Source organism: Gorilla gorilla, chromosome 7 (assembly GCF_029281585.2).
Source record: "Gorilla gorilla gorilla isolate KB3781 chromosome 7, NHGRI_mGorGor1-v2.1_pri, whole genome shotgun sequence".
Classification (NCBI taxonomy): Eukaryota; Metazoa; Chordata; class Mammalia; order Primates; family Hominidae; genus Gorilla; species Gorilla gorilla.
Window position 1 is genome coordinate 47,311,884 of NC_073231.2, and position 21,808 is coordinate 47,333,691.

General features: G+C 40.6%; 1 protein-coding gene across 1 annotated transcript in view; it reads left to right on the forward strand.

The window, feature by feature from the left end:
• SBSPON (somatomedin B and thrombospondin type 1 domain containing) overlaps window positions 1-18,949 on the forward strand; it is a 37,951-nt gene extending 19,002 nt beyond the window's left edge. Inside the window, exons 3-5 of the mRNA XM_004047147.5 lie at window positions 2,313-2,403; window positions 4,196-4,372; window positions 13,063-18,949. Of these exons, the coding sequence (XP_004047195.1) occupies window positions 2,313-2,403; window positions 4,196-4,372; window positions 13,063-13,180 (386 nt within the window). The 3' untranslated portion in view covers window positions 13,181-18,949. The remainder of the gene's footprint in view (window positions 1-2,312; window positions 2,404-4,195; window positions 4,373-13,062) is intronic.
• The last annotated feature ends 2,859 nt before the right edge of the window (window positions 18,950-21,808 follow it).

Consider the following 21,808-nt stretch of genomic DNA (forward strand, 5'->3'; position numbering starts at 1 on the left):
GCTAAAGAATCCCCAAAAAATTACAGGTGGACTTGTGTAATGCTGCATGGATTTAGCAGTAAATTGATTCTTCACTTAGTGAAGAAACACATATGTGTGTCTGAAGAACAGAAATGAAAATGGATGGGAGAATTAAATCCTTTAGATGTTTGTGTTTCTGATAATTAGGTCTCAGAGAAACAGAGAGGGATCCTGATATACATGCACTTACTTGTTCTTTCTAATTCTGTCTGTAGATCTTAGAAATGCAAACGCTACAGTCACATTTAGAAAACAATTAAACATGTCAGTGCAGCAAAAAAGAGCCACACAGGAACAAGTGGCTACCCGGTATTAGGCAGCTGGTCTTGTCTTTTTTTTTTTTTTTTTTTTTTTTTGAGACGGTCTTACTCTGTTGCCCAGGCTGCAGTGCAGTGGTGTGATCTCGGCTCACTGCAGCCCCCACCTCCTGGGTTCAAGTGATTTTCCCAGCCTCCCGAACAGATGGGTCTATGGCCGAATGCCACAAAATCTGGCTCATTTTTGTACAATTTTTAGTAGAGACAGGGTTTCACCATGTTGGCCAGGCTGGTCTTGATCTCCTGGCCTCAAGTGATCTGCCTGCCTTGGGCTTCCAAAGTGCTGGGATTACAGGCATGAGCCACTGTGCCTGGCCTTTTGTCTTAAATTCCCTAGTAATACAAAAATAACTCCTCATTAAGAAAAGCTCAAAAAGAGTTAAGGTTTATCATCTTGGGACAGTAAAGAGACAGGTAAAATCAACATGTAGGCTTGAAGCATCTATTTTGCAACCAGTATCCTCACATTGTTGCGTTCATGTTGATGATGACTTTGGCATCTCACAAGTTGATATCAGCTTGTATCTACCCTTCCTGGAATCGCCCAGTTTCTGAAACAGAGGTAGAGGACTGCTGAGCCATCTTGGCTGCAAGGTTCAGTATAGGAACGGAAGACTGCAGGGAAGTAGGGCCTGTGTGTCTTGGCTGCAAGCCATGACCTCATTCATTCACTCACTGGCCCATTTATTCCTTGCACAAATATTTATTGAGTGTGTAAATGTGTGAAGCTATAGTGATGGACAAGGCAAAACCCTGCCTTCCTCAAGATGACAACAGAGTCAGTCCAGGAGACTGACACCTATAGGTGTTATTATAGCAACAAATGCCTCCCTAGACTTAGTGATGAGGTAGAGAGGAGACACACAAACACAATAGAATTAAAGTGAGCAGAGACAGGAGGAAGGATTCTTGGTGCCATTTTTTTTTCTCTGACCCAGAGCATCAGAGTTGGGGTAGGGTTGTGGGGAGGAAGAGGGAAAAGAAGGGGACCACTGAAGACTTCCTTTCCCTGAGCTGGTGTGGGGACAATGCTGTGCAGGCTGGCACTGGGCAGCCACATTGATACTATGTGGTGGGCAGAGCTTCCATGAACTTTTCCTGCTGTGGTTACCTGAGGCTTGGGGAAGACTCACCTTCTTTCCTCCTCTGCTTCTTCTGCCTTTTTCTTTTTGAGACGGAGTTTCACTCTTTTGCTCAGGCTGGAGTGCAGGGGAGCGATGTCGGCTCACTGAAACCTCCGCCTCCCGGGTTCAAGTGATTCTCCTGCCTCAGCCTCCTGAGTAGCTGGGATTACAGGCACTTGCCACCATGCCTGGCTAATTTTTGTATTTTTAGTAGAGACAGGGTTTTGCCATGTTGGCCAGGCTGATTTTGAACTCCTGACCTCAGATGATCCACCCACCATGGCCTCCCACACTGCTGGGATTACAGGCATGAGCCAACACGCCAGCTGCTTTTTTCCTTTCTCATTTTTTTCTCCCTTTGGTTGTCTGTTTTCTCTCCTTCCATCCACTTTTACTCTCTTTTGTCTTCTCTCTTTCCTTCTTTGTTTCCTTTCTATTCTTTTATCTTCTTATTTTTCCCTTTCTTTCTCTATTTCTCTTCCTTTCATTTTTAAAAACCTCCTCTTCTCTTCATAATCTCTATTATCTCACTTTTCCCCTTGTTCCCCTTCCCACCCCCATCTTCCTTTCCTTCTGATTTTTCCTCCTGGCCCCTCTCCTTCCTCTCACACAGTTTTATTACTGCAGACAAATGTGCTTGTCAAAGGCCTGCAGGCCCCCTCCCTACCCATCTATGTGCACACACATCTTTATTGAATTTGTAACTTGGCCTCATTTCACACCTTGATGGTGTGCCGTAGCCCTGTGAGTTTAGGAAAGGAGACCCTTAGACAGGTACAAAACCAAAATTGGGAAACGATGCTCTGAGTACTTTGGCTCCCTGAATTCAACAGAAATCTCCCTTTTCCAGTTCCTGCCTTTATAACTACCTCTGCATTCAACAAGGAGAGAACACGACAAGCTACGTCTCCACACTGGTCTACACACACAGAGGATGCTGGGTAATTTCGTGTTTTTTTTTTTTAATCATGTTTTTCAATTGTATAGTCAAGTCAATGCAAGAGGATCAACTTGGTTTATGTTTTCTTCTTCTTTCTACTTGCTCTTTGACTTTGGCTAAAATATGGACTCTTCATCAGAGTTGGGAAAATACTTGTCCCCTCCTGGTTTTTGTGGAGCTATAAAGATGTATCTACCTCTCAGGTCCAATCTCCAACAAGAAACAAACTATATACAAATGAGATTATTTTGTGAGCTTATTTTATCAATCATACTAAGGATGTTTCTCTTACAGTCTTTATGGGACGTTAGACTTCAGCACCACCTCTGTTTGGTGAATTTGAAAGTGACACACACTTCAACTCAGAGGTTTCTTATGGAAACCTATTGGCACAGGCTGGAAGTCACCTTCATGCTCAGCTGAAATCCATTCTTCTGCTGTCAGATAAGGGATACCAGACAGCTGCACGCTCAGGTCCCCACACTGCCCTCACTAGCATAAGACCTTGAACAACTTGTTCCACCTCAGTTTTTTCTTCCTAAAAAATGAGACTGTTAATAACCTACCACATGAGGTTGGTATGAGCATTTAATGAGAAAATAACATTGAAGAGATGCCTGAGGCTGGGCCTGGTTGCTCATACCTGTAATCTCAGTGCCTTGGGAGGCTGGAGCAGGAGGATTGCTTGAGCCCAGGAGTTTGAGACCAGCCAGGGCAACATAGTGAGAACCCCATCTCTATGAAAAATAAATACTTTTTTAAAAAGAGCTGTCTGGGCTTAGCTCTCTGAAATTGATTGAAGCCACATTGTAGGATTTCTTACCTCAATAACTAAAGATACTTGTTACCTTTAGTTACTAATTAGCTGTACCTATCATTCTTAAAGATCTTTAAAGCAGATTCTCCAAACACTTCCCATTTAACCTATTGCAACTCATAATTGTATGGGTAAGAAATTAGCCCATGGAACTGAAAATGCAACAAGTTTCTGTTACAATACTCGGAGTTTTTACTATGTCTTGTTTCCCTGAAGAATTGGAAAACTGAGCTGAAGTACAAATTTCTAAAATATTCCTCATGTCTGGATGCTCCCCTGGGCTTTCAGTGTCTAGTCACATATAATGTTAGAGTTTTCCGCAGCTCAGTTTAAGGTGACACTAACTTCTGTCAGAAAAGTGTGTCTCAGCCTCCCACTTCTGCTTTCACCTGCGATGCCCAATGTAACTATGATGACTGACTTCAAGTCAAAACTCATCATCATTACTCCAGATCATACAAGTGAGGTGGGTGGAGAGGGTGGGGAAGATCCCGGGTACTTTCATGGAGCAGAACAGCAGAGGTGCTGGCCTAGGTGTTAAGGGCTAGCCCTCCTGGGCTCACATTTTTAGGGTTCTCAGGCTCAAGCAAGTGCTTGTTCAATTTATAGAATTCCTTTAGATCAGCAAAATTATCAAGGACTTGGTTTCTACAAAAACCTGGACTTCTGTGCACAATTTAGTGATCTGATCAGACAGGATACAGGATATCCAAATTTCTGCACATTTATATTGCCCAGAGAGCTCAATGATGGACTGAAAAAGGGCAAAAGTTTCTTTGTGATTATCAGTAATATTTCACCATGCTTCAGGGAATGAGAAACCTTAAAGGTGACTGACACGTAACTTGTGAAGATGTACTCACTACCTGCTCCAGTCGGCCAAATGCCCTTGGAGGCGACAGGCTTTCTAAGAGTTTCTACAGCGTTAGGCCACTGCTCATTACAGCAAGTGTCATTGTTACTTCTTTTGATGTAGATACTGTATGGAGTTTAAGACAGAGTCCTTGACTCCTCACTGTGCTCTGGAAAACCGGCCCTTGACTAGATGGATGCAGTATCTCCGAGAGGGATACACGGTGTGTGTGGATTGTCAGCCTCCAGCTATGAACTCTGTGAGCCTTCGTTGTTCTGGAGATGGCCTGGACTCCGATGGGTAAGGATGAAAATTAACTGAAGTACTTTTCTTGTCACTCATTCTGAGAAATCTGTCCTCTCCATGTCCAGACAGCTGACCAGTATGTAACATATCAAGGGATGACTGGGAAGTCAAAACAGTAGGTGAGGAGGACCATCCTCTGGCACTGCCTGGGGCCAGGGCTCCAGTTCCCACTATGGAACCCACAGGCCCTATACACCAGCAGTTAATATGGGTCCATTTGGATATTGGGGGCTGGGAGTGGTGGCTCATGCCTGTAATCCCAGCACTTTGGGAGGCCGAGGTGGGTAGATTGCTTGAGCTCAGGAGTTGGGACCAGCCTGGGCAACATGGTAAAACCCCATGTCTACAAAAAATAAAAAATTAGCCTGGCATGGTGGCACATGCCTGTAGTCTCAGCTACTGGGGAGGATCACTTGAGTCCAGGAGGTGGAGGTTGCAGTGATCCGAGATTACACCACTGCACTCTGGCAGGGGTGATAGAGCCAGACTCTGTCTCCAGAAGAAAAAAAAAAAAGGATATTGGAGTTTAGATCACATTCCCAAATGATCACCAAAAACCTGATCACTCCAAAGTGGTGTTCTGAAGATCACTAGAATCAGAATCTCGTGAGATGGAGATGTAAAATGTGCAGATTCCTGAACCTCATTTCCGACTAACTGAATCACTCTTTGGAGGTGGATTTTTAAAAATGTCTTAGGTCAGGACCCAGAAAACTTTTTCTGTAAAGGGCCAGAGAGTAGATATTTTTGACTTTGCAGGCTGTGTGGTCTCTGTGACAACCCCTCAACTCTAACTTTGTAGCAGGAAAACAGTCACAGACACTATGCAAACCTTGGATTTGTTCTAACAAAACTTTATTTATGGACCCTAAAATTTGAATTTCATATAATTTTCATGTGTCACAAAATATCATTATTGTTTTGATTTTAACACTTTAAAACATAAAAATTATTCTTAACTCACAGTCCAGACACAAAGAAGGGGTAGGCCGGCTTTAGCCTCTACGGGGTCCTAGTTTGGGGACCCCTGCCCAGGTAATTCATACCCACGATGAAGTTTCAGAACTGTTGCTCAATGGGGCTTCTTCATAAAACCCTGACTGAGACAGTGGTGGGGTCATCTCTGCAGTATAATAATCTTATATAAATCTGTAGATTTCTCTGAAATAATTGACTCCAAAAACATTTTACAGTCATGCACCTGTATCCCAGTTCTGCACTTATTTAGTGTTTAAATTTGATAACACTATACAAAACTAAAAGAAGAGTCAACTTCGTGCTGGGCAACTATTGGGCAAAGACTAATTTAGGTCACACATAGATTATGGTTTTCAGTATGTCAGGTGTAACTGGTAGAAATACAGATTAAAAGGTAAAATATGGGCCTTTCCAGTCAATTATTATTCCTGTAGAATGTTTTCATATTTAATAACTTGAATTTATGTTTATTAGTCACTAGTGCCTCATGGCCTCCATTGAGCATACCATAAGAACAATAAAGTGGGTAAGGAATTTATATCAAATAGAAAATATTTACATAATATTTTTCTGAATACCTCATCCATGTTTTGGTTTTAAATGAATTTATAATTTAATTTGTACCCATATAGTATTTAAACCCTGGCTGAGGTAGCAGTGACTTTAAAAATAATAATTTTAATAATCTGGCTTTGCTCTTTTCAGCTCTCTCATTGTTTTTTTTTTTTTTTTTTTTTTTTATTATACTTTAAGTTTTAGGGTACATGTGCACATTGTGCAGGTTAGTTACATATGTATACATGTGCCATGCTGGTGGTATATCTCCCAATGCTATCCCTCCCCCCTCCCCCAACCCCACAACAGTCCCCAGAGTGTGATATTCCCCTTCCTGTGTCCATGTGTTCTCATTGTTCAATTCCCACCTATGAGTGAGAATATGCGGTGTTTGGTTTTTTGTTCTTGCGATAGTTTACTGAGAATGATGGTTTCCAATTTCATCCATGTCCCTACAAAGGACATGAACTCATCATTTTTTATGGCTGCATAGTATTCCATGGTGTATATGTGCCACATTTTCTTAATCCAGTCTATCATTGTTGGACATTTGGGTTGGTTCCAAGTCTTTGCTATTGTGAATAATGCCGCAATAAACATACATGTGCATGTGTCTTTATAGCAGCATGATTTATAGTCCTTTGGGTATATACCCAGTAATGGGATGGCTGGGTCAAATGGTATTTCTAGTTCTAGATCCCTGAGGAATCGCCACACTGACTTCCACAATGGTTGAACTAGTTTACAGTCCCACCAACAGTGTAAAAGTGTTCCTATTTCTCCACATCCTCTCCAGCACCTGTTGTTTCCTGACTTTTTAATGATTGCCATTCTAACTGGTGTGAGATGATATCTCATAGTGGTTTTGATTTGCATTTCTCTGATGGCCAGTGATGATGAGCATTTTTTCATGTGTTTTTTGGCTGCATAAATGTCTTCTTTTGAGAAGTGTCTGTTCATGTCCTTCGCCCACTTTTTGATGGGGTTGTTTGTTTTTTTCTTGTAAATTTGTTTGAGTTCATTGTAGATTCTGGATATTAGCCCTTTGTCAGATGAGTAGGTTGCGAAAATTTTCTCCCATGTTGTAGGTTGCCTGTTCACTCTGATGGTAGTTTCTTTTGCTGTGCAGAAGCTCTTTAGTTTAATTAGATCCCATTTGTCAATTTTGGCTTTTGTTGCCATTGCTTTTGGTGTTTTGGACATGAAGTCCTTGCCCACGCCTATGTCCTGAATGGTAATGCCTAGGTTTTCTTCTAGGGTTTTTATGGTTTTAGGTCTAAGGTTTAAATCTTTAATCCATCTTGAATTGATTTTTGTATAAGGTGTAAGGAAGGGATCCAGTTTCAGCTTTCTACATATGGCTAGCCAGTTTTCCCAGCACCATTTATTAAATAGGGAATCCTTTCCCCATTGCTTGTTTTTCTCAGGTTTGTCAAAGATCAGATAGTTGTAGGTATGCGGCGTTATTTCTGAGGGCTCTGTTCTGTTCCATTGATCTATATCTCTGTTTTGGTACCAGTACCATGCTGTTTTGGTTACTGTAGCCTTGTAGTATAGTTTGAAGTCAGGTAGTGTGATGCCTCCAGCTTTGTTCTTTTGGCTTAGGATTGACTTGGCAATGCGGGCTCTTTTTTGGTTCCATATGAACTTTAAAGTAGTTTTTTCCAATTCTGTGAAGAAAGTCATTGGTAGCTTGATGGGGATGGCATTGAATCTGTAAATTACCTTGGGCAATATGGCCATTTTCACGATATTGATTCTTCCTACCCATGAGCATGGAATGTTCTTCCATTTGTTTGTATCCTCTTTTATTTCCTTGAGCAGTGGTTTGTAGTTCTCCTTGAAGAGGTCCTTCACATCCCTTGTAAGTTGGATTCCTAGGTATTTTATTCTCTTTGAAGCAATTGTGAATGGGAGTTCACTCATGATTTGGCTCTCTGTTTGTCTGTTGTTGGTGTATAAGAATGCTTGTGATTTTTGTACATTGATTTTGTATCCTGAGACTTTGCTGAAGTTGCTTATCAGCTTAAGGAGATTTTGGGCTGAGACAATGGGGTTTTCTAGATAAACAATCATGTCGTCTGCAAACAGGGACAATTTGACTTCCTCTTTTCCTAATTGAATACCCTTTATTTCCTTCTCCTGCCTGATTGCCCTGGCCAGAACTTCCAACACTATGTTGAATAGGAGCGGTGAGAGAGGGCATCCCTGTCTTGTGCCAGTTTTCAAAGGGAATGCTTCCAGTTTTTGCCCATTCAGTATGATATTGGCTGTGGGTTTGTCATAGATAGCTCTTATTATTTTGAAATACGTCCCATCAATACCTAATTTATTGAGAGTTTTTAGCATGAAGGGTTGTTGAATTTTGTCAAAGGCTTTTTCTGCATCTATTGAGATAATCATGTGGTTTTTGTCTTTGGCTCTGTTTATATGCTGGATTACATTTATTGATTTGCGTATATTGAACCAGCCTTGCATCCCGGGGATGAAGCCCACTTGATCATGGTGGATAAGCTTTTTGATGTGCTGCTGGATTCGGTTTGCCAGTATTTTATTGAGGATTTTTGCATCAATGTTCATCAAGGATATTGGTCTAAAATTCTCTTTTTTGGTTGTGTCTCTGCCCGGCTTTGGTATCAGAATGATGCTGGCCTCATAAAATGAGTTAGGGAGGATTCCCTCTTTTTCTATTGATTGGAATAGTTTCAGAAGGAATGGTACCAGTTCCTCCTTGTACCTCTGGTAGAATTCGGCTGTGAATCCATCTGGTCCTGGACTCTTTTTGGTTGGTAAACTATTGATTATTGCCACAATTTCAGCTCCTGTTATTGGTCTATTCAGAGATTCAACTTCTTCCTGGTTTAGTCTTGGGAGAGTGTATGTGTCAAGGAATGTATCCATTTCTTCTAGATTTTCTAGTTTATTTGCGTAGAGGTGTTTGTAGTATTCTCTGATGGTAGTTTGTATTTCTGTGGGATCGGTGGTGATATCCCCATTATCATTTTTTATTGTGTCTATTTGATTCTTCTCTCTTTTTTTCTTTATTAGTCTTGCTAGCGGTCTATCAATTTTGTTGATCCTTTCAAAAAACCAGCTCCTGGATTCATTGATTTTTTGAAGGGTTTTTTGTGTCTCTATTTCCTTCAGTTCTGCTCTGATTTTAGTTATTTCTTGCCTTCTGCTAGCTTTTGAATGTGTTTGCTCTTGCTTTTCTAGTGCTTTTAATTGTGATGTTAGGGTGTCAATGTTGGATCTTTCCTGCTTTCTCTTGTGGGCATTTAGTGCTATAAATTTCCCTCTACACACTGCTTTGAATGCATCCCAGAGATTCTGGTATGTTGTGTCTTTGTTCTCGTTGGTTTCAAAGAACATCTTTATTTCTGCCTTCATTTCGTTATGTACCCAGTAGTCATTCAGGAGCAGGTTGTTCAGTTTCCATGTAGTTGAGCGGCTTTGAGTGAGATTTTTAATCCTGAGTTCTAGTTTGATTGCACTGTGGTCTGAGAGATAGTTTGTTATAATTTCTGTTCTTTTACATTTGCTGAGGAGAGCTTTACTTCCAACTATGTGGTCAATTTTGGAATAGGTGTGGTGTGGTGCTGAAAAAAATGTATATTCTGTTGATTTGGGGTGGAGAGTTCTGTAGATGTCTATTAGGTCCACTTGGTGCAGAGCTGAGTTCAATTCCTGGGTATCCTTGTTGACTTTCTGTCTCGTTGATCTGTCTAATGTTGACAGTGGGGTGTTAAAGTCTCCCATTATTAATGTGTGGGAGTCTAAGTCTCTTTGTAGGTCACTCAGGACTTGCTTTATGAATCTGGATGCTCCTGTATTGGGTGCATATATATTTAGGATAGTTAGCTCCTCTTGTTGAATTGATCCCTTTACCATTATGTAATGGCCTTCTTTGTCTCTTTTGATCTTTGTTGGTTTAAAGTCTGTTTTGTCAGAGACTAGGATTGCAACCCCTGCCTTTTTTTGTTTTCCATTTGCTTGGTAGATCTTCCTCCATCCTTTTATTTTGAGCCTATGTGTGTCTCTGCACGTGAGATGGGTTTCCTGAATACAGCATACTGATGGGTCTTGACTCTTTATCCAACTTGCCAGTCTGTGTCTTTTAATTGGAGAATTTAGTCCATTTACATTTAAAGTTAATATTGTTATGTGTGAATTTGATCCTGTCATTATGATGTTAGCTGGTGATTTTGCTCATTAGTTGATGCAGTTTCTTCCTAGTCTCAATGGTCTTTACATTTTGGCATGATTTTGCAGCGGCTGGTACCGGTTGTTCCTTTCCATGTTTAGCGCTTCCTTCAGGAGCTCTTTTAGGGCAGGCCTGGTGGTGACAAACTCTCTCAGCATTTGCTTGTCTGTAAAGTATTTTATTCCTCCTTCACTTATGAAGCTTAGTTTGGCTGGATATGAAATTCTGGGTTGAAAATTCTTTTCTTTAAGAATGTTGAATATTGGCCCCCACTCTCTTCTGGCTTGTAGGGTTTCTGCCGAGAAATCCGCTGTTAGTCTGATGGGCTTCCCTTTGAGGGTAACCCGACCTTTCTCTCTGGCTGCCCTTAACATTTTTTCCTTCATTTCAACTTTGGTGAATCTGACAATTATGTGTCTTGGAGTTGCTCTTCTCGAGGAGTATCTTTGTGGCGTTCTCTGTATTTCCTGAATCTGAATGTTGGCCTGCCTTGCTAGATTGGGGAAGTTCTCCTGGATAATATCCTGCAGAGTGTTTTCCAACTTGGTTCCATTCTCCGCATCACTTTCAGGTACACCAATCAGACGTAGATTTGGTCTTTTCACATAGTCCCATATTTCTTGGAGGCTTTGCTCATTTCTTTTTATTCTTTTTTCTCTAGCCTTCCCTTCTCGCTTCATTTCATTCATTTCATCTTCCATTGCTGATACCCTTTCTTCCTGTTGATCGCATCGGCTCCTGAGGCTTCTGCATTCTTCACGTAGTTCTCGAGCCTTGGTTTTCAGCTCCATCAGCTCCTTTAAGCACTTCTCTGTATTGGTTATTCTAGTTATACATTCTTCTAAATTTTTTTCAAAGTTTTCAACTTCTTTGCCTTTGGTTTGAATGTCCTCCCGTAGCTCAGAGTAATTTGATCGTCTGAAGCCTTCTTCTCTCAGCTCGTCAAACTCATTCTCCATCCAGCTTTGTTCCGTTGCTGGTGAGGGACTGCGTTCCTTTGGAGGAGGAGAGGTGCTCTGCGTTTTAGAGTTTCCAGTTTTTCTGTTCTGTTTTTTCCCCATCTTTGTGGTTTTATCTACTTTTGGTCTTTGATGATGGTGATGTACAGATGGGTTTTCAGTGTGGATGTCCTTTCTGTTTGTTAGTTTTCCTTCTAACAGACAGGACCCTCAGCTGCAGGTCTGTTGGAATACCCTGCCGTGTGAGGTGTCAGTGTGCCCCTGCTGGGGGGTGCCTCCCAGTTAGGCTGCTCGGGGGTCAGGGGTCAGGGACCCACTTGAGGAGGCAGTCTGCCCGTTCTCAGATCTCCAGCTGCGTGCTGGGAGAACCACTGCTCTCTTCAAAGCTGTCAGACAGGGACATTTAAGTCTGCAGAGGTTACTGCTGTCTTTTTGTTTGTCTGTGCCCTGCCCCCAGAGGTGGAGCCTACAGAGGCAGGCAAGCCTCCTTGAGCTGTGGTGGGCTCCACCCAGTTCGAGCTTCCCGGCTGCTTTGTTTACCTAATCAAGCCTGGGCAATGGCGGGCGCCCCTCCCCCAGCCTCGCTGCCGCCTTGCAGTTTGATCTCAGACTGCTGTGCTAGCAGTCAGCGAGACTCCGTGGGCGTAGGACCCTCCGAGTCAGGTGTGGGATATAGTCTCGTGGTGCGCCGTTTTTTAAGCCGGTCTGAAAAGCGCAATATTCGGGTGGGAGTGACCCGATTTTCCAGGTGCGTCCGTCACCCCTTTCTTTGACTCAGAAAGGGAACTCCCTGACCCCTTGCGCTTCCCAGGTGAGGCAATGCCTCACCCTGGTTCGGCTCGCGCACGGTGCGCGCACCCACTGGGCTGCGCCCACTGTCTGGCACTCCCTAGTGAGATGAACCCAGTACCTCAGATGGAAATGCAGAAATCACCCGTCTTCTGCGTCGCTCACGCTGGGAGCTGTAGACCGGAGCTGTTCCTATTCGGCCATCTTGGCTCTCTCATCATTTGTTTTTTCATTATGAAATCAAAGAGTTGGAAAGCATTAAAAGAGATCATTTAGTTCAGACCTCCCAGTTTAAATACACATAGAACAGTCAGCCATTTTCCTTTATGCAGCACTTGTGCTCAGATAGAACAGGAAAAGCAAATACAGTAACCCCAAGTTACTCTGTCAACATGAGGGTGTCCTAAAGTAGCAATGAATTAAAACTGGCTTTGACAGAAACTAAACAAGGGAAACTCTGTTTGTGATCATTAAAAAAAAAATTGGGGAACTGGGTGCAGTGGGTCATGTTTCTAATCCCAGCGTGAGCCAGGAGGCCAAGGCAGGAGGATCCCTTGCACCCAGGAGTTTGAGACCAGCTTGGCAACACAGTTAATTTAAACTCCATCCCTACAAATAATTTTTCTTTATAAAAATTAGCCAGACGTGGTGGCATGCACCTGTGGACCCAGCCACCTTGGAGGCTGGGGTGGGAGGACTGCTTGAGCCCAAGAATTCAAGGCTGCAGTGAGCCATGATTGTGCCACTGCACTGCAGCCTAAGCGGCAGAGGGAGACCCCGTCTCAAAAAAAAAAAAAAAAAAAAGAGGAAGGAAGGAAGGAGATAACAGTTTTCATGTACATTACAAAAAAAAATTTTTTTTTTGAGACAGGGTTTCACTCTGTCACCTAGACTGAAGTGCAGCGGTGAGATCATGGCTCACTGCAGCCTCCAGCTCCTGGGCTCAAGCAGTCCTCCTACCCCAGCCTCCCAAGACCATAGGCGTGTGCCACCATGTCTGGCTAATTAGGAAAAAAAAAAAAAAAAAAAAAAAAAATATATATATATATATATATATATATATATATAGTAGAGACGGGGTTTCACTATATTGCTCAGGCTGTGATCAGTTTTTTTTAACTCTGAGTTTTAATTCTGTAAATTAGACCTTTCTTCGGTATGCTTTTAGTGTAACTAACATTTTCGAAATATCGTTTCAGAAATCAGACTCTCCATTGGCAAGCAATTGGTAATCCTCGATGTCAAGGAACTTGGAAAAAAGTTCGGCGAGTAGACCAGTGTTCTTGTCCAGCTGTTCACAGTTTTATTTTTATATAGATGGTGATATAAATATTTCCAAACGCATTTGTAAACATGCTAAATATTCTCAAGTCATGTTCAATGTTTCCTAAACCTTCAATTTTGGCCAAAGTCCCCAAACACATCATTGCCACACTCTGAAGTAGAGAAAGAAAATTTAGGGGCCAGTTCTCAACGAACACAGGTCCTTTATTTTTATTTTAACTAAATTGAAGACCCACTCAAAAAGTTCCTGTGGTTTTATGTTCTTGACCTTTCAACTGGAGTCCTCTCATTCAGCAGGTGGCCCGTGAGACACAGAATACATGTCTGTTTGCTAAAGTAAAATTACTGTAACTCAGTCCGATTATTGGTGATGGAAGTGTCATTTAAGGGGATCTATGTTTTGAATCTTGCAGTCTTTCTATTTTATAATCTTTTAAAAGTTTCTCACTTTAAAAAATGTATACAGGTATGCACACTCTACACATATATTTCCATATATTTAATATTCCATAAATTCTGAAATAATTTCAAGCAAATTATCACAAATAATTTTTCCACAGGGCAAATTACTTAAAATTTTAGTAAGCATTCTGTAATGAAAAACCAACAGTTATACTAAAAACATTTTTTGAAGAAGAAATTTTTTTTTCACTTAAGTGAAAGGATCAAATGCTCATTGTAGGTCAATGGGAGTTCTTTTAAATGTTATCATTTTCATGAAAAGAAATGTTGACACCAGTGAATGAAACAATTGCTTTCATTCTGAAAATTCTACCACCATTTGCATCTAAGATTATTTCCAAGGCTTAAAGCCTGAAGCTGAATAATCTTTCAGAGTCCAACTTCAAGTTTAGTTGATGTAAGCTATTTTTTTCCTACCGCATGCATTTTCTAATGTTTGGGGTGGATGGTGTGTTGGTTATGGAAGGCATAGACGTCATTACAGGTGCTACGATCTCACACATACACGAGGAAATGTTAGTCTCCTTATTTTATGATTGGAAAATCAATGACCTAGAGGCAAAATGGCATGTTTAAGGACCTGGGATGACAAGTCATTCTGCAGTCAGCCACAGAGCCAAATTTGGACTCCTCATCCAGAACTCCATGAAAAGCCTGACTTTGCCAAACACTGTGCTGGAAAAGCTAAGCCCCTTTCATTTGTGAAGTAAATTTTAGATTCAAGATATTTAGTTTAGAGAATTGAGTCTTGAGATGTAAACTACATGAAATTTCTTTGGTTTCAATTGAATAATATTCACTAACAAATGATTTACTAAAATACGTATTTCTTGGTCCTTATCATGTAATGACAGATTCACAACAGCAATAAGGATGGAAATTTCCCCAATAATTAATAACACCGAGAGTAGCAATATTTTTGACTGTATTTTCATTTAATTGTCAAAGTTGTTTTTGTGGAAAATTAAATTCTTCAGAAATTAATAATAAAATATGTGAGTCTCATCAAGGCTAGCAACTTTAAGTCAGTATTAACATTTTCATACTGTTTCTAACATTTATAAAGCTAGATTTTTGAAGTTATGTCTGGGTAATTTCCAATGTTACTTAAAAGTTTTTTTTTTTTGAGACAGAGTCTCGCTCTGTTGCCCAGGCTGGAGTGCAGTGACCCCATCTCGGCTCACAGCAAGCTCCGCCTCCCGGGTTCACGCCATTCTTCTGCCTCAGCCTCCCAAGTAGCTGGGACTACAGGCGCCGTCATCACGCCTGGCTAATTTTTTGTTTTTTTTTAGTAGAGACAGGGTTTCACTGTGTTAGCCAGGGTGGTCTCGATCTCCTGACCTCGTGATCCACCCCCCTCAGGCTCCCAAAGTGCTGGGATTACAGGCGTGAGCCACTGCGCCTGGCCTGTTACTTAAAATTTTTATACTAGTAAATAAACTTTTTGTTCACATTTATAAAAGCTCTATATTTGTTTGACTAGAAAATAACCCAAATTTTCTGGACTAGTCAGAGAATGATAAAATTTCACCAAAAATAAAACAAAAAATCCTTCAGAATTGATAGGTATAGGTACAACAACTACTAATAGCAATAAAGCAATGGTGCATTTATAGTTCCGATATGTGTTATAACATTTAACATAATTGAGTTGTATAAAATAAATTTTTCACCTTATGCATTTAATTTTTCGTGGATGACCAGTAATTGCTTTCTTATTGAAGTTAAATTTTTGTTATTTCTATTCTTGAGAAAATTTTATGGGCTAGAGGAGTTAACTGTTAAATAACAGTTTTGAAAAGCTTGTTATTAATTTTAGCAAAGCCCAAGGGAAATAGTTCAGAACTGAAACATGTAGTCCAAGTGATGAATGAAAAACCAAAAGTTTTTATTTTCAAATTTAAAAATCAAAGTATATAAGACCTCTTGGCACTCTTTTTTAATAAGTACCTTAGTCTTTGGGCCCTATCCCCAGGCACTCTAAAAAGATTTATGAACTCTAAAATCCCTTAATAGACTGATTTTCAAAAGTACTCATGGAAAATAATTTGAACAAAAATAAATACAGCCACCAGGAAAGAAGGGAAAAGAAGCAAGGGATAATGGCCATTTTTGAAGAGAAAAGTGAAAAACAAGTGAAGGAAAAAAAGAATAGAAAAAGGAATAAGGTGAACTATAATCACGGTATTCTTTTTGGAGTTTTGCTTTGGTTTTTATTCGAGAATGTTACAATTAAGCATAAACCGCAACAGCAATAATTTAAAGTGTTTGGTTATCATCTGGCATAAAAATTTCAGTTAGCTATCTTTTCTAGATATGCACAAAATTGATGTTAATAAAACTGGTTCCTGCCCTGTAAGAATATTCTAGTGAAGGTTCATACAAACAACCACAAGTTGGCTTAGAAAACAAACACCTGGGCCTTCTGAGGTCCAAGCAATCAGACAAAGAGCACTGTGAGGGAGGTCACACTCTAGGTCAGGGTGAAAGACAGACGGACACACGTTTACCCTCTCTCCTTCCTCATATCCCACTGAAGAGACATGATTCACAGAAGAGAATAAGTCCACAGCAGATGAGAAGTGAGGTGGGCAGAATCAGCCTACAGTTTGAATAATTTTTTTTAAGATTGAAAGCAAATGATAACCTACTGATAGATGAACCAGAATAAAGGGGCCATATCCTTTAACACGGGGTACAGAAGAAGCTGGAATCAGAGATGAGAGCCATTCTTGGTGGGGCAGTCCCACCAAGCACCAAAGGATGAATAAAAAGACTCTCAGCCCTAGAGACAAGTTTGTGAAATTGAAAATGAAGGATAAAGAAAAGACCATATAACCTTCCAGAGAGAGAACAACAGATTACCTGTAAAGGAACAGGAGTCCCCATGAAGACAGCACTCTTCTCATCAGCATCAGTGCATGCTTAACATCTAACAGAAGAAAGCCTCCAAGCTCTGAGGGAAAATGAATGTGAAACTAACATTCGATAGCAGCCATCACTAATAAAGTGTGAAAGCAACATACAGACTTTTAAAGGCACAAGGATCGGAAGCTTTATTAAAAGGTCCTAAGCAGGACATTCTTTTTTCTGGTTAAACATGGCAGGTTGGACACATATATTTATGTCCCAATTCCCAGTAAAATTACAGTTAAGGGATTTTCAAAGCCATCCCCCCACCAAAACAACAACAAAGCCCATATATAATGAGGAGTTCAAGAGAGAAAACGCAGAAGAGATGGCCACATTTCAGGACCAGAAAAGAAGATGGCTATTAAAATCGGAGGAGAAAGCCAAACACCTAGATCTATGGGTGAATTTGAGTAAGCAAGGTAATTTCTAGCACTCTGGAAAGGCTCTGGAACTGAAGGTTCCAGGTATTTCTTTCAATGGAATGAATGGCTGATGGTTGGTCTAAGAAGTCAGAGCCTTAGATTCCCTCCCCCATGCTGCAGGTCAACAGCCTGACAGAAGGTTCAGTCTATGGAGGAGTTTGGATTGGAAACACCAGTCACAAGGACAGAATGAAGCCTGAATGAAAGTCTCTATTCTGACTGGTGACCCCTGGTTCCCTTTTCCATGTGCTGTGAGAATATTGCAAGCAGGGATAGATATGGCACTCCTTCACTCCCTCACTGCCACTCCTCTCATCCCTACCCACCAGTTTGTTAGATTCCTCTCTAAGGAAGTGGATTATCCAAGAGAAATGACAATAGGTGTTGACAGTTGAGGATGCCCTAATGAAAGAACCATGTCTGTGTCTAATCACTACAGCCATATCGCTACCTGGATGTCTTTGTTCAGCCTGCTATATGAAAAAAAAATACCATAGATTGGGTGGTTTAAGAAACGAACATTTATTTCTCACAGCTCTGGAGGCTGGAAAGTCCAAGATTAAAGTACCAGTAGATCTGATGTCCGGTGAGGGCCCTCTCCTTGGTTTGGAGATGGATGCCTTCTCACTGTCTTCACATAGCAGGGAGAGAGACAGAAGGAGAGAGAGAGGAGAGAGATGGGACAGGTGAGAGAAAGAGAAGAGCAAGCACGGAAAGCTTTTTCATGTCCCTTCTTATAAGGGCACTAATTTTATCATCAGGGGTCTATCCTCATGACTTAATTACCTCCCAAAGGCCCATCTCCAACTCCAAGTTCCATCATATTTGAGATAAAGGTTTGAACATATGAATTTTGTGGGGACACAACCATGCAGTTCATAACATTTGACATGTCCTATCAGTGCTCACAGAACTTGCATCAGCTTTTTTATTTTTTTAAGTATTACTTATTTATTTAGAGATGGTAACTTGCTATGTTGTCCAGATTGGTCTCAAACTCCTGGACTCAAGTGATCCTCCCACCTCAGCCTCCCAAGTCACTGGGATTATAGACATGAACCACCTCATCTGGTTTCAATCAACTTTTTTGTTCTTACCCATAAATTTAAATGGACAGCACAGGACAACCAGACATTTGAGAAAAACCACTAACAAGAGCAACCAAAATTAAACATGAACAAACAAGCAATATAACAAAACTCAGAGGAAATAAATCACTGATCGCTACCAGGAACAGAAGAGATTAAATGATAAATCACGGAATAAGGACAGGATGCTCTAAAAAAGGAATATTTAAAGCTCTTGAAGATTAAAAAGTTTAATAGTCATACATAAATGTTATGAAAATTTATAACATAAAGCTTAATGCCATTTTCCCCAGAAAGTAAACAAACAAATTAAAGAGACAGAAATTAGGAAGTAAAATATAAGGACATTTGAGAATCAGTCAAAAAGATACAACACCTGAATAATGGGAGCACGTCAAAGCCTACTGAGTGCCAGGCTCCTTAGTTTACAAAGAAAGGCTGGCCCAGTACAGTGGCTCACGCCTATAATCCCAGCATAGTGGGAGGCCAACGAGGGTGGATCACTTGAGCCCAGGAATTTGAGACCAGCCTGGGCAACATGGCGAGGCCTCTGTCTCTACAAAAGGTTTTTTTTTTCTTTTTATTATACTTTAAGTTCTAGGGTACACGTGCACAACGTGCAGGTTTGTTACATATGTATACATGTGTCATGTTGGTTTGCTGCACCCATTAACTCGTCATTTACATTAGATATTTCTCATAATGCTATCCCTCCCCCCTCCCCCCACCCCACGAAAAGCCCCGGTGTGTGATGTTCCCCGACCTAGGTCCAGGTGTTCTCATTGTTCAATTCCCACCTATGAGTGAGAACATGCGGTGTTTGGTTTTCTGTCCTTGGGATAGTTTGCTCAGAATGATGGTTTCCAGCTTCATCCATGTCCCTACAAAGGACATGAACTCATCCCTTTTTATGGCTACATAGTATTCCATGGTGTATATGTGCCACATTTTCTTAATCCAGTCTATCATTGATGGACATTTGGGTTGGTTCCAAGTCTTTGTTATTGTGAATAGTGCCGCAATAAACATACACGTGCATGTGTCTTTATAGCAGCGTGATTTGTAATCCTTTGGGTATATACCCAGTAATGGGATGGCTGGGTCAAATGGTATTTCTAGTTTTAGATCCTTGAGGAAACACCACACTGTCTTCCACAATGGTTGAACTAGTTTACAGTCCCACCAACAGTGTAAAAGTGTTCCTATTTCTCCACATCCTCTCCAGCATCTGTTGTTTCCTGACTTTTTAATGATCGCCATTCTAACTGGTGTGAGATGATACCTCATTGTGGTTTTGATTTGCATTTGTCTGATGGCCAGTGATGATGAGCATTTTTTCATGTGTCTGTTGGCTGCATAAATGTCTTCCTTTGAGAAGTGTCTGTTCATGTCCTTTGCCCACTTTTTGATGGGTTTTTTTTTTTTTTAATTTGTTTAAGTTCTTTGTAGATTCTGGATATTAGCCCTTTGTCAGATGGGTAGATGGCAAAAATTTTCTCCCATTCTGTAGGTTGCCTGTTCACTCTGATGGTAGTTTCTTTTGCTGTGCAGAAGCTCTTTAGTTTAATTAGATCCCATTTGTCTATTTTGGCTTTAGTTGCCATTGCTTTTGGTGTTTTAGTCATGAAGTCCTTGCCCATGCCTATGTCCTGAATGGTATTGCCTAAGTTTTCTTCTAGGGTTTTTATGGTTTTAGATCTAACATTTAATTCTTTAATCCATCTTGAATTAATTTTTATATATGGTGTAAGGAGGGGTTCCAGTTTTAGCTTTCTACATATGGCTAGCCAGTTTTCCCGGCACCATTTATTAAATAGGGAATCCTTTCCCCATTGCTTCTTTTTGTCAGGTTTGTCAAAGCTCAGATGGTTGTAGATGTGTGGTGTTATTTCTGACTCCTCTGTTCTGTTCCATTGGTCTGCATCTCTGTTTTGGTACCAGTACCATGTTGTTTTGGTTACTGTAGCCTTGTAGTATAGTTTGAAGTCAGGTAGCATGATGCCTCCAGCTTTGTTCTTTTTGCTTAGGATTGTCTTGACAATGTGGGCTTTTTTTTGGTTCCATATAAACTTTAGTTTTTTCCAATTCTGTGAAGAAAGCCATTGGTAGCTTGATGGGGATGGTATTGAATCTATAAATTACCTTGGGCAGTATGGCCATTTTCACGATACCGATTCTTCCTATCCATGAGCATGGAATGTTCTTCCATTTGTTTGTATCCTCTTTTATTTCATTGAGCAGTGGTTTGAGGTTCCCCTTGAAAAGGTCCTTCACATCCCTTGTAAGTTGTATTCCTAAGTATTTTATTCTCTTTGTAGCAACTGTGAATGGGAGTTCACTCATGATTTGGCTGTTTGTCTGTTATTGGTGTATAGGGATGCTTATGATTTTTGCACATTGATTTTGTATCCTGAGACTTTGCTGAAGTTGCTTATCAGCTTAAGGAGATTTTGGGCTCAGACAATGGGGTTTTCTAAACATACAATCATGTCATCTGCAAACAGGGACAATTTGACTTCTTCTTGTCCTAATTGAATACCCTTTATTTCTTTCTCTTGCCTGATTGCCCTGGCCAGAACTTCCAACACTATGTTGAATAGGTGTGGTGAGAGAGGGCATCCCTGTCTTGGGCCAGTTTTCAAATGGAATGCTTCCAGTTTTTGCCCATTCAGTATGATATTGGTTGTGGGTTTGTCATAAATAGCTCTTATTATTTTGAGATACATTCCATCAATACCTAGTTTATTGAGAGTTTTTAGCATGAAGCACTGTTGAATTTTGTCAAAGGTCTTTTCTGCATCTATTGAGATAATCAAGTGTTGTCTTTGGTTCTGTTTATGTGATGGATTACGTTTATTGATTTGCATACGGTGAACCAGCCTTGCATCCCAGGGATGAAGCCAACTTGATCGTGGTGGACAAGCTTTCAGATGTGCTGTTGGATTTGGTGTGCCAGTATTTTATTGAGGATTTTTGCATCGATGTTCATCAGGGATATTGGTCTAAAATTCTCTTTTTTTGTTGTGTCTCTGCCCGGCTTTGGTATCACGATGATACTGGCCTCATAAAATGAGTTAGGGAGGATTACCTCTTTTTCTATTGATTGGAATAGTTTCAGAAGGAATGGTACCAGCTCATCTTTGTACCTCTGGTAGAATTCGGCTGTGAATCCATCTGGTCCTGGACTTTTTTTAGTTGGTAGGCTATTAATTATTGCCTCAATTTCAGAGCCTGTTATTGGTCTATTCAGAGATTCAACTTTTTCCTGGTTTAGTCTTGGGAGGGTGTATCTGTCCAGGAATTTATCCATTTCTTCTAGATTTTCTAGTTCATTTGTGTAGAGGTGTTTATAGTATTCTCTGATGGTAGTTTGTAGTTCTGTGGGATCGGTGGTGATATCCCCTTTATCATTTTTTATTGCATCTATTTGATTCTTCTCTCTTTTCTTCTTTATTAGTCTTGCTAGTGGTCTATCAATTTTGTTGTTTTTTTCAAAAAACCAGCTCCTGGATTCATTGATTTTTTTAAGGGTTTTTTGTGTCCCTATCTCCTTCAACCCTGCTCTGATCTTAGTTATTTCTTGCCTTCTTCTAGCTTTTGAATTTGTTTGCTCTTGCTTCTCTAATTCTTTTAATTGTGATGTTAGGGTGTCAATTTTAGATCTTTCCCTGCTTTCTCTTGGTGGGCATTTACTGCTATAAATTTCCCTCTACACACTGCTTTAAATGTGGCCCAGAGATTCTGGTACGTTGTGTCTTTGTTCTCATTGGTTTCAA